At 37.4% G+C, this 13,142-nt stretch overlaps 2 protein-coding genes across 2 annotated transcripts; one reads left to right on the plus strand and one right to left on the minus strand.

Moving 5' to 3' along the window:
• Positions 1-1,736: 1,736 nt before the first annotated feature.
• On the plus strand, positions 1,737-5,293 carry LOC132178951 (peroxisomal membrane protein PMP22). The gene is made up of 7 exons (XM_059591536.1): positions 1,737-2,023; positions 2,215-2,313; positions 2,675-2,776; positions 2,944-3,019; positions 3,728-3,798; positions 3,886-3,971; positions 4,974-5,293. The coding sequence occupies exons 1-7, from the start codon at positions 1,952-1,954 to the stop codon at positions 5,023-5,025; spliced, it is 558 nt and encodes a 185-aa protein (XP_059447519.1). The 5' UTR covers positions 1,737-1,951; the 3' UTR covers positions 5,026-5,293.
• A 5,622-nt stretch (positions 5,294-10,915) lies between these two features.
• Positions 10,916-12,312, minus strand: LOC132178812 (uncharacterized). The gene has a single exon (XM_059591369.1). It carries the CDS (start codon positions 11,683-11,685, stop codon positions 11,266-11,268), a length of 420 nt encoding a protein of 139 aa, XP_059447352.1. The 5' UTR covers positions 11,686-12,312; the 3' UTR covers positions 10,916-11,265.
• Between the last annotated feature and the right edge of the window lie 830 nt (positions 12,313-13,142).

Genomic DNA, 13,142 nt, shown 5'->3' on the forward strand with positions numbered 1-13,142 from the left:
GAAGATATCTTTGTCTTCGTCAAATGAAGATTTAGATGAATCTAACCTTTGGACCACTTCTGAAGCCGAGAATCCTTTTCTTAGGTTATGGGGGCAACAAACTATTGGATCAGACCAATTCTTTGACCAATTTTCAACTTTTTGTGTTTTTATTATTTACTATGTATCAACTAGAGTAGGGTGACTATAGACCCTCGCCTATTTCTTGTGTTTTTATTTTTTATTTTTTTTTTTATAATTATTTTATTGGAATCTTATCTTAAAAATCTAATAATAATAATTTTTTTTTAAAAAAAAAAAAAAAAAAAAAAAGACCCTGCTTGACCGGATGATCCCTTGAAACGGCGGCTACCAACCAAGAAGTGATACACGCGTGTATTAGTCCAGGTAGGCAGAAATTGCATAGGATGGTGGCCTGAAGCTTCACGAGTTTGAATAGGAGAGTTATATATGCTCATAAAAAGGGCCCCGCAAGTCGTAGCCAGGGAAAACATTTTTCAGTATAACAGTTTTCGATTGACGTTCTTTGTGTTCTTTTAAGCGTCTCTTAATCTTCAATCTTCGTGCTATGCAAGTTTATATCTAGTATAGGGGCTTATTTATAGGTTAGGATTAGGTCTTCTACTTCAACTTGTCCTAGAAGTGTTAAGAGTTGTGACTAGTTATTTTTTTGGTGAGCTGGTATTGGTCTTGAGTCCCGTAATGTATTAGGTGACTAATAGATTGAAATTATTCCCAACAATGAGTTAGTGTGAGGGTGCGTGTATTATTTTTCTAAAAAAACAAAACATGACTTTTTCTCGTTTCCATGAAAAAATTGGTCGGATATACATGAATGTGCCGGTGTGAATGGCCGAAAGAAAAGAAATCTAGCTTGCTGATAGCTGAGGAAACTTTGAGCTTGCAAAAGCAAGACTTGCCTTAATGAAGAAGTTGAGCAGTGAGCATCGACGCCAAGGGCCAAGGCTATGGTGTCCGCAGGCAGATTTCTACAGCCTGGAAGTTGTCGCTTTCTATTTCTTCTTGTAATAACACGAACATCTACCTACATGGTACGATTTAATTAACATTAAATGAGTGAGAAGAGAAGCTGCTTTCTCGGAGTAAATAAAAGAGCCAACTCTTGTACGTTTTCCTTTTTTGGTGTTGCATTTTGTGGGATTTTGTCTCCTTTTCATCTTATGTGGTTTGAATTTGTTAAGGAAATTTCTGCTTTCAGAAATCGTTCCTCGTCTACAGATTTCAATCGGATTTTTATAGTGTTTATCTTTCAACAACCTCCTTTTAATGGTTGTTGTAGTGTCTTAGCGGGGTCACTTTGACGTCTGCTAAGACTACTTATGTGTTATTTTTTCAGCAAAAAATACTTTATGCAATCTTTTTAGGGAGGACTAAGTCATATTTTGACCTATTTTCTATTAGTTGTTCATATTATTAAAACATCCACCCCTCTTTTCCCGTGATTTAATTCATGTAACTCATTCCTTATTTGCTTAAAAAAAAACACACACACACAAATAGAGGTAACTCATTCCTTATTTGCTTAAAAAAAACACACACAAATAGAGGGGACACAAATTTATATCCTTAAAAAAAAAAAAAAAAATGCAAATACTAAAAGAATCGTAGCTTAGCTTGATAACTTTAAAAAAAAAAAAGAAAAGTAAATTAATTTTCCGGTCTTTGTTTATATATATTTGTTTTCTTTCTTATTTATTTAATTGGGATCATGGTCTTCCTCGTCGCAACTCTCTCAAGTCTTAACTTCACCAACCTAACCCCTGGCTCGTCTTTCAATTATATAAATCTCATTTCCAATTACGTTCTCAGTCAACCCTCTGTCCCTCTCCTTCTCTTACTCTCCCTGCCTCTAAACCCATATACCTTGTGACTTGTGAGAGATACAGAGTAAGAGCCAGTTAAGGTTGACTTGTGAGATTGATCCCACACCATGTCTGACATTGTCAACGAGGCTTGGAGGAAATATCTCCTGCAGCTCCAACTCCACCCTCTTAGAACCAAGGTTTCTTTCCTTCTTGATTGAAACCCATGTTTTCTGTCTCTCTTTCGCTTTCTTAATTAAAACTACGCTCTAAAAAGATTCCTCTTTTTTTTTTCTTTTTTTTTTAATTTGTGCCTGTTTTTCAATTTAAATGGTAGTTTGATATGACACATTTTTCACTTGTGTTTTGGTTTAAATTTTTGTGTTATTAGGCAATTACATCTGGGGTTTTAGCTGGGTGTAGTGATGCGGTTGCCCAAAAGATTTCTGGGATCAAGAAGCTCCAATTAAGAAGATTACTCCTTGTCATGGTGTGCTAACTTAGACTGCATAGTTTTTTCATTTATTGGTAAGCTAGTATTTTGGTGGTTCGATCAATCTCTTAACGCTCTATTTGCTGAAAGTGGAAGCAAAAAGTTGGTAACTTTTTTTCTTTTCCATGAATTGATCGAATCAGGTGATCATCCAATAATTATGTCTGGGCCCGATTAAGTGCAGCCTTTGCTTTTGATCACTGAAACTATCAAAGAGTTTCATATCTTGCCATTTTTTCTCAGCAGACAAACTGAAAATTATTTGATATTCTTTTCATTAATTGTTAGATGGTTGTTGACTTGTTGTTTTGTGGTATTATTTGCCTTTTCTAATTGAAAACGTTAAATTTCTTTGCAGCTCTATGGATTTGCTTATGGAGGACCTTTTGGGCACTTCCTCCACAAGTTGATGGATAAAATTTTCAAGGGGAAAAAGGGCAACAAAACTGTTGCAAAGAAGGTAATTCTTTTGCTTCAGTTCATGTTCTTTGTCAGCTGATTTGCAGCCTTATGCATAATTCTAGCGATTTTGATTTATTCAAATGAGCCTGTTTTGCTAGCCTAGTCTATATGCAAATTTTTTTTTTTTATAATCAAGAATTAATAGATGAAGTGTTCTATTATTAGGTGTTACTGGAACAGTTAACTTCCTCTCCTTGGAACAACCTTTTCTTCATGATGTACTATGGCTTGGTGGTCGAAGGTACGTGCATCGATCGTGCAATCTCTTCGCTTGATTTGTCCCATGTTATGAATTGAATCCATTAGTTTTATCTGTTAAATTTAATTATACTAGTTCCATCGTCTGTATCCTGTTTTGGCTTGTTTAATTTTTAATCCATACTTTCTTAGTTTATCAATTGAGCTGCACTGTCATTGTAGATGATGGATGGATTGATATTTGTCAGTTTGTAAAGTTTAAACACCAAGCTGTTGTAATGTTGTTACTGTTTCTTTACATCTCAGAAAAGAAAAATAAAGAAGAGGCATAGTTCTATGTTCCAAAGCATAGTTAGTGATTAAATACAAATGTTCTCTGTTTGTGAGTTTGAATTTGGGGGGGGGGGACCGGGGTTGCACATGCTCAAACCCATCTCCATCATAGAAAACCCCTAAAAATCATGCCCAGCACTAATGAGGACTAAGTTTCTGCTCACTTTTCTAAGCAAAAGTTTACCTTGTAAAATGAAGAGAAGCCACTTAACGACTTATTTCATTTGAAAACTTACCTTAATTCTCTTTTACCATTTAATCCTTGGCCGGTTCACAGTATACCTTTTGTTCACAAAAGAGCCTGGCCAAGTATTGGCATTTCATGAAGAATGCTTATGCTACAGAATGCTGAGAACACCAACTTAGAAAGAAATAAAGTCTGGTATTCAGGAATTGAAGTTATAGTCTGGTATTGCAGGAAGACCATGGGGTTTAGTGAAGAGCAAAGTTCGAAAGGACTACCCCTCTATTCAGTTGACTGCATGGAAGGTACCAATGAACCATCTTTTGTTGTTTGACATGCAATCCAGTTCATTAAATTGGCAGCACTAAAGCTCTGATGCTTGTGGCTTGCAGTTTTGGCCTATAGTCGCTTGGGTGAATTACCAATACATGCCTTTGCAATTCCGTGTTCTATTTCACAGCTTTGTCGCCTCATGCTGGTATGATATGCTTTAACTTCGCCTGCTTCTATTAATTATCCTCTCATATTCGTCTGTGTTATTTACCTTATCTGTGAGGATGAATAAATAAGTAAAATAATTAGTCCAAGGAAATAGGATATTATGAAAATATTGCTCGAAGAAGGATTCCATCTCTATTCGCAAGGGCCATCTCTCTTTGTGAAGGAATGGATAGTCTGTTTTTTTAAGTTTAAGGGCTTCTCTGAAGCAAGAACAAACTTTTAATGAATTTAATTCCATATTAATGAGATTAGCCAATTGTGTAATCTATTATTGACTTATTGGCCAACTTTAGGAAAAATCTGCAATATAAGTATACAAATTTCAAACCTTACTGTAACTTATTGTGTAACCCATGTACCACCAAACATTTATCTCTTCTGCTTGCAGTTCACTTGCATAAGCACTTCACTTGCATAAGCACTTTGCATCTTGTGTGTCTGTCAACAAAAGTGGCTAGGCAATGATAAATACGTTTCATTTCCCAAATTTCTGTCAAATAGTATGAGCACGAATTACGTTACATTGAATTATGTTGGGAGATATGTAGGAAACATAGAAATCCTATTTCCTTTACATTCCTGCTGCCATGACCAAAAATGTGATATAAATGGCAATGGTAATGGCGGTTTCTCCCAGCTGGAGACAAGGGCAGACCTGTGTAGGTATTATTTCCCCTAAAATTTTAAAATTACCCTTAAAATTTTAAATTTTACCCCTAAAATTTATAATTTTTAATGAAATGTCCCCCCAAAACTAAATTTTTACCCCTAAATTGTTACCTCTTAAAATTTTGTCCCCCCACCCTTAAATGTCTAGTTCCGCCTCTGGCTGGAGATGACCTTCATTAATTTGGTAGCTAGTATCACACTGAGATGCATGTGATAGTGAGCAAGTATATGTTTATTGTGTAACACATTCAATGAAATTATGGCATGGATGATTTAGTTCTGATGCATTCGTTCTGCTTGATAACTTCAGGGCAATCTTTCTGAATCTGAAAGCAAGAACTGTTGCAACTAAGAAGGCCTAGAATGGAGAAGCTCTGTTTTTTTTCTTCATCTTCTTCTTTTTGAAATGCCCCCTGAATTACTTTTCCTTTGCATAATTGACTTCTTGTGTTAGTATTATATATTGGCATTCCCATTTGTGCTTGAATGCCATATTAGCTTGTTAAGGATTATAGCAAATACAAAACTGGTTCATTGAATTTTGTGTCGGGTTATGTTAGTGTCGAAGTATGGGTATAACTGTATAAGACTATATAGTTTAATCTTAATATAACCTGTTTAATTAAACGAGTCAGGCTTTTCAATTTTAACTCTCTAATTTTGTGTTAGGTTCATGAGTTATGTCAAATATTGTCATTGTCATGTTCGGATTGCATCAACTTTAACTTGATTCATTTAATTAAATAAGTTAGATTTCTTAATTCTAACATGTTAATTTTATATTAAGTTCGTATTGAGTTTATGAGTCGTATCAAAAATAACCATATTTAATAAATAATTCGCTTAAATAAATAACTCAATGAAAAATTAAGGGTGCGAAGAAAAGAGAAAGGTGGGTGCAACGCCACATTCCTTTCCTTCATTGATGGGAATTTCCACTTTTACCTTTATTCAGATAGAAGATATATAAAGTGAAAAGCTACACACATCTCCTTTTCTATATATTCTTTTATAAACTTACCCATGTTAGAAGAACAACACTCTAATCATTTGAATTCCATTTAAGATCCATGGGTTGATGGGTCAACAAATTGAACCCAAAGATTTGCCCGTTATCATCGTTCTAGTAATTGAGAAACAACAAACTGTACGGAAATCACGTTGTCAAACAAGATTTTTAATCAACTTTGTCGCATGTAGTATTGGCCAATTGTCATTTGCAGTGCCGTGACTGATGGATACATTATAAAACCAAGACACGACTATACCACGAGCGCCAATCAAAGATTCCGAGTTATGCTAGAACATATTTTTATCTCTCAATTATCATACAATGCGGTAGTTCTAACTAACTTTAGGTTTTTTTTATTTTATTTGACAAAGACTAATCTTCAACGAACTAATCTTCAACGAACTTAATGCTAGCCAACTGCACACAATATACTGTTTGCATTTAATCAATTGAGTCAAAGGAGTTTTTGTTTTTTAGGAAGAGTCAAAGGAATTTCAAAAGCATTTTTAGTAAATAAAAAGCTGTGCAAACAAAAAAAACTTATCAGTTTGATAAAAATTGCCCAAATGCATTTATGAAGAAAAAAAATCTTTTACTTTAAAAAATCTATTTTTATTTTAATTTTTTAGGCATCATAGAGAATGAGAGACAAGAAAAGGATAATAATTAATGGTCCAAGCATATGATTGGTGATGATTAAGAGTTGGTGAAAGGTAGTGGATATTTATTGCTCAACCTTCGTACTTCCTAACCGATGTCGGAAAACCACCAATCTCATTCGTACGACTGCACCGAAACGCCAAAAAGCATTCATCTCCATTCTCCGGCCACAAATGATATTGCCGTGAAAACAAATTATAGCAAGGTCGAAGCTGTTCAATCCACTTTTATTTATTCATTCATTTATTTCGGAACGGCTAAGAATTGGACCCATTCTATTATTGGACCGAAGATTGCTCCACGTGATTCTCTTATTAATTTCTTCTTCTTTTTTACTGTGAAATACTCTACCAAAAATTATTGGAGTAATATTCATAGAATTTAGAGTTTAAGAGTACCAATAAAAAATATTGAGAATGTGTTATTTTATATTATTTATTAAGTACTTGAACGAAGAGACAGCTAGTAATTGGAATTTATTTGTTTTAGTACGATATTCAAATTTAGTATTTTGTTCGGGGCTTGAAGGAAGGGACAATTAATGGTAGGAGAGGTCTACTAGGAGTTTGGTAGAACCACTTATGATGCTTAAATAAGTGAGGATAGGAGGAAAAGAAAATTGACATAGCATAAGGGTGTATGAACGTGTACCTAGTGAAGAGCCCTTTTCTTCTTATATAAACTCGTCATTTCTGTCTCTCTTTGGTAGGTTTTGGAATTTCCCGCAAGTACTTTTTTTTTTTTTTTAAAGAAATACATTCCAATTTCATTGATAATAATCACGAGCATAAAGCTCTTACATCGTAGGAGTACAAAGTCCTGAAAATGCAAATTATAGCCGAAACTATAAGGATACAACATCACCAAAAACCTCCGCTAACCTATGACTAGTTTTCAGTTGAAATAACAGATCTGCATAAGACAGACGCAATCCAATGCATAAGTAGTGCAAATTCCTCCTCGACCCAAAAGCTAGGATGAAGTTCACATCCACAACTTGAAGGTTTGGACTAAAATTTGCATCCACGACCTAAAAGATCTGGACCAAAGTTCAGTTCACATCCAAGCAGGCAGATCGAGTGGCCAAGCCTTATTACAAAACAGAAGCAAGAAAACCGAAATAAAATGTGGGCGAACCAAAGAGGTAGGGCCTTATTACAAGTAAATAACATGAATGAAATGCATACAGGGAAAAAACATAAACAAAGACAATACAAGGAAAATAAAATAAATGGGAACAGGCACACGTAGCGTGGATGCCGATTGTGCACTCGCTGGAAACCGACACCGGAAGGGAACGATGGAAGCTCGACATGGTGGGGACGCAGAAAAAGCCCAAAACAGTGGACGGAGGGTGGCGAAACCGATCGCTAGCTGACCGGAGAACCATCGCAGCAAGGGACGTTGAAGCTCATCACTGGAGGGGCACGAGGAAAGACCCAGCAGCGGACGGTTGACGGCAGAGCGGGCAGAGGAGATCGAAAGCGAATACAAAACAAAAACTGTGGGGAGTTTGAAAGAAACCCTCAAAATCAGCACCCACACCGAATGGCACACAAGTAAGGCTACAAGAACATCACACCAAAAACACAGCAAACAAACAGAAAGGAAAGGAGCATAAACAACCAGAGAGCCCCGCCAAGGACAAAAGCGGAACAAAGAGGAAGCGGCGGCAGAGAAAGGGTAGGTAGGAGGCAACCCGGGTCAGGGACATCAAGTAAATTACTGGCACCCGATGCAAGGGTAGGCGAGGGGGAGGAGGGAGGCAGCAAATGGCCATCCCTCCTCCCCTCACCATGGGGGAGGGGGCTTACCTGTGGCTGCGGCGCTAGAGAGAATTTCCCGCAAAAACTAAGAAAGGTTTTCTGGCGTGAAAAAACTGTAATCTAACTTTACAAAAAAGGAAATTGGTTGCAGTGGGCCGCCTTGTCGGAGTATAGGTGTATCATGTTACTAGAATAGGCTTGATCTTGGGCTTGGCAGACAAGACTTTAAGCAGATGGGTTTTATGTGCTCATCGATAGTGGAGGGTCCAGTTACGCTTGAGCCCAAAGGGCCCTCGGATAGACCGGACAGGCCTTATGGCCCGGCGGGAGGTCTGTAAAATTAATGTAATTGAATTAAACTTTGGTCCAAATGCTCTGCAAAAGGCTCCTTTTATAGCCCCCCAATCAACAATTGTCACATCAGTTAAATCACAACAATTGCATATAGTTAAAATGGAACCACATTCACTGGATGATGAAAAGAGAGAAGAAAATAGGGTCTTGCATAAACGGCCATGGCCATGGGTCATGGGTCATGGGTCTGGCCATGACCCACGGCTGGCCAGGCCAGCCACCCACGGCGTGGCTCACCTCTCTTCGGCTCCAGTTTCCGGCCTTTAGGGTGATAAAATCCATAAGGGTTAACTTTTCATCTCTAAGTTTTAGTTTTGAATCAAAAAACGAGTTTTGAAGCATTAGAAACAGATTTTGAGGCATTAAAAACGAATTTTGGAGCATTAAAAACGGGTTTTGAGGCGGGTCACTGCAGATTTGAATCGGGTCACGGCAGATTTGAGGCTCAGACCAATGGGTCATGCCCCACGACGTGGGTCTCTATCGTCGTGGTGTGGGTTTATGGGTTTACCGAGTATGATTTTTTGTTTTTTAGAAATGCTAGAATATAATAAAAACTCCACATTTTGTCCATAAAAGTCCACGTGGCAAGATGCCACATCATATTTTTGGTGGAGGGAAAAAGACAACTAAAAGAAGATGTGGCATCTTGCCACGTTGACTTTTATAAACAAAATGTGGAGTTTTTATTAAATTTAGTATATATATATATTTTTTTTTCGTTTTGATTCGGTGCAGATGATCTCAATTTTATTTTTTGCATTTTTGTTAAATGGATGATGTGGCAATTGTTGATTGGGGGCCGTAAAGGGGGCTTTTTGCATAGCATATGGACCATATGGGCTCTCAATGTAATTAGTTGGCCATCTGTACATCATTCTTTAAGTAAAAACCATTATGTATTTGGAAACTTGGCACCCTTCTACGCAAAAAGGACTATATATATATATATATAACAGTATTTCTAGTACTTCGAAGTTACCCCATTTTGTGAAGTGGGGACGGATATGACTATGAGAAATGGACAAAGGAAGAGCAACTCGTGAGGAAAACTAAGATGTGATAGATATTGGGTGGCTATGAGAATTAATGCATATATAGGGATATTAGTTATAAGCTTCGATGTTACGAAATATAATGAAATGGAAAAACTCATTTTCACACGAAAAATCATGGGAAAATTAAATCATTGTCCCATTAGCTTGAGCAATGGCCTTCCAAGCTAGAAAAGACAGTTAGCTTGGAAGAGAAGTCTTGGTAACTATCTCCCCCGCAAGAAAGGTACCCCGGCCCACGAGAGCTGCGTAGAAGGTCCTCGATCGTATAACGCCATCGATCGCCAACTTCTCTTAAAATTCCAAGGATACCCTATCTTGTGTTTTTAGAACAAGTACCATCCACAATTAACCTTACCATCTTCTTAGACAGAATATATATTAAGAATACTCCACTACTCTTATAAATTCCTAGATCGATTTATCCGGTGTTTATGTGAGGAACAGTTCAAGTATGCACTCGGGATTTACTTGTGCCTCAATTAGCATGATGCAAATTTAATTAAACTGATCATATTAATTAAGGCCTAATTTATGTACTTTTGTCACTTGTGTTGCAGCTCCTGAGATATATATATATATATAAGCATTATAATTATTTGTAGGTTCCTCTTGAGTAACCTCCTTAATTATTATCGATCTTATATTTATACACATTGGAGATCAAGTGAAAACTATATTAATAATTCAATACCAATAAAAATAAACACACCCTAATGACCACATAATGAAAATTGAAGAGAATATTTTTTCCTCTTCAATATTTCTTTTTCCTTACTAAGAAAGAAATAAGAATAAAAAATATTATAAATTGAAAATCCTTGTACACAATCACAAACCAAGTTAACGGGTTAATATTTAGTAAAATAGATTTCAGGTCAACCTACTTAACTCACTGTCTCACGGATAGCCGGCATAACCCGTATAAAGTAAAACATTTTTATTTTTACCATTTCATTTTCATGTTCTAGCTATAATTATGTTTCTATAAAAATGACATTGTCATAGTTTTGAGGGTCATGCCCCAAGCCTCCCTTCGGCTCCGCCATTGTGCCCCAAATACTAGGTTTGTTGTAAGACAATCGAACCTCCACAACTAGGGAACATTCCCGGCCAGTTGGCCTCCCAGAAGAGGCCACCACCTTCAGGCTTCAGGTTCAACTACCTTCATCATCATTCTCACATGCACACCTACATGTACATACACGCATACATGCAACCCATGCGAGCATTGGTTTTCTATTACACAAGCCACTCCCCCGCGCTTCTTCAACAGTCAGCTAGCTTTCACTATAAGGAAGGTGCTGTGCGCGTTTCATGCATGTATGTAGTTAAAGCCAAAAACATTCATACATACATAAATTAAGAAATAACACCACAAAAGAAAAGGACATATAAGCTACGATGAACAAGAAAGCATTAAAGGATTTCGATCTCATGGGGTTTTTCTCCAAAGTTACATACTGCAGTTTAAACTGCAACAGAGATACAAAACTAACACACAAGGGGAGAGAGAGAGAGAGAGAGAGAGATAGAGAGAACGACGTCGGACTATAACAACATTCCAAGATTCCCGGAAACTTAATGCTTTCACCGGGTTTTGGTGCCGATACAGGACTCACCCCCACCTCCAGATAGAAGACGCAAAGTACATTCACGCGCTTAAGGCATGAACTTCCTCTGACGTGGACGATACTGTGCCGCCAATCAAAGGTTGACACGTCCGCGAACCCACGTAGCCGCACCCATCGCGGGTCACATCTGAATCCACCGAGCGAGTTGAGTGGGGTTGACAATCCCTGGAATGTGGGCCCCATCCGTCTTCAGTACGCTCGCCACCACAGCGTAGCTCTGGTGCTCCTTCTTGACGCTCGGCTCGGCTTCCTGCTTCGACCTCTTCGACTCGGCTGAGGAGCTCGCCAGGGGCTCGGCCGAGGCTCGATCCGGGTCGTACTTCTGCCCAAATAGGGTACCCTTGGTCAAGAATTCGTACGCCATGTACCCGGCTAACAGCCGGTTTGACGAGAGCGGTTCATCGGGCTTCGGAGCTGTTGTTGGAGCAGCGGCTTGAGCCGAAGCGGGAGCAGCCGACGATTTTTTTGAGAATAAAGATTCTCTCTCTTTACGCTTTCTTGACGCGCCAGGCGTCAAAATCCGACGGGGATTGAAACTCATCCTAGCCTTTAAAGTTTAAATCATACCACGTCACCAGCCAAAGCAACTTCCACAATGGGGTGTAAAAACTAAACAAGTTGGTTTCTAATGGGGGGCAAAAGCGTCTAGTAGTTTCGGTTTCGCAAGGCTAAAAGCGTGAAAGAAAATTGTTGATGATTTGGGTAAAAGTGTCAAATCAGTTTCATCGGGGGGATAAGCAGAAGAAAAAGGTCGATAAAAGAGGCTAAAAAGACTCATTGGTTGGTTGGGTTAAATGGTAAATGAAAACAAGTAACGTAGGGATGAAAAAAAAAGGCAAAATGACGAAAATGGAAAAACATTTTTAATAGAATAAAAGACAAAGAGAAAAAGGAAAAAAGAAAAAGAAAAAGAAAAAGAAAAAGAAAAAGTGGGGTGCGTTAGGTTGGGGGTGGTTTAAATCGTATCCAAGGAGCGGTGGGCGAAGGCAGACGAGATGGAGAGATCTAGGTCTAGAGAGGTGGCCTGAAAGAGCCCGCCGCGAATCCAGTCGTCGGTGAGATAGGGAGGGAGTGTGTGTGTGAGGGATTAGATTGAAGAAATGACTTTGCAGAGAGAGAGAGAGAGAGAGAAGACAGAGAGAGAGAGAGAGATTTCTAGGGATATATACAGGTTGGGGAGGAATGAGCAAGCGGCGTGGTTCGTTTATTTAAAGGATAGGTTGTTTCTAATAGAACCCCTTCTGTTTAGAAAAATATCTGGAATGCCATCCTTATCAGCAAATTACGAAACTACCCTTTTTGTTATCTTTATTTCACTCTAATTTCAGTATTTCACTGAATCGATGCCACAATTGTCCAACTCTTGTTAAAAAAAAAGTTGATCAGTACTGTAATAGCGTAATAGGATTTAGCTTATATGCTGGTATTAAGATTCAATCTTGACCGTTAATTAAATTACAGTATATATGTTATTTTTAAAATAACAACATGTAAGCCAAATTCGTGTAATAAGTATTAATAATGTATTGTTATATCATTACAGTAAATTAAAGGTAAAATAAAGATGTAATATGAGATAAACTTGTATATGCAAAGGAGGCAAATTTATTGGCTAGTTTAGTTTAGTTCTGCCTTATACATTACTGTACTTTTATTTTACTGTCATTTTATTGGGACGATGTGTTGATAGGTTTGGTCATATTACCTCCGATAGAATAGGATGAGATGAAAATATGTATAATGTTATAAGTTATTTTTGTATTATTCTAAAAATAATGTGGCTGTTAAAATTACCATTGAGTTTGTGATTGATCACTATTGAATTTTGATCAAATGATGATTTTAAAAGTCATCTCATTTTTTGAATGACACAAAAGAGATTTTTAGAATTACTTTGAAAATATAGTGTGTACTATTACTCTATAAAATATGCGAGTAATATTTAATTGAAATGATAAGTAAATTAAGAAGAGAGGGTTCGAACTCAAAAACCTTTGT

Source organism: Corylus avellana, chromosome ca4 (assembly GCF_901000735.1).
Source record: "Corylus avellana chromosome ca4, CavTom2PMs-1.0".
Classification (NCBI taxonomy): Eukaryota; Viridiplantae; Streptophyta; class Magnoliopsida; order Fagales; family Betulaceae; genus Corylus; species Corylus avellana.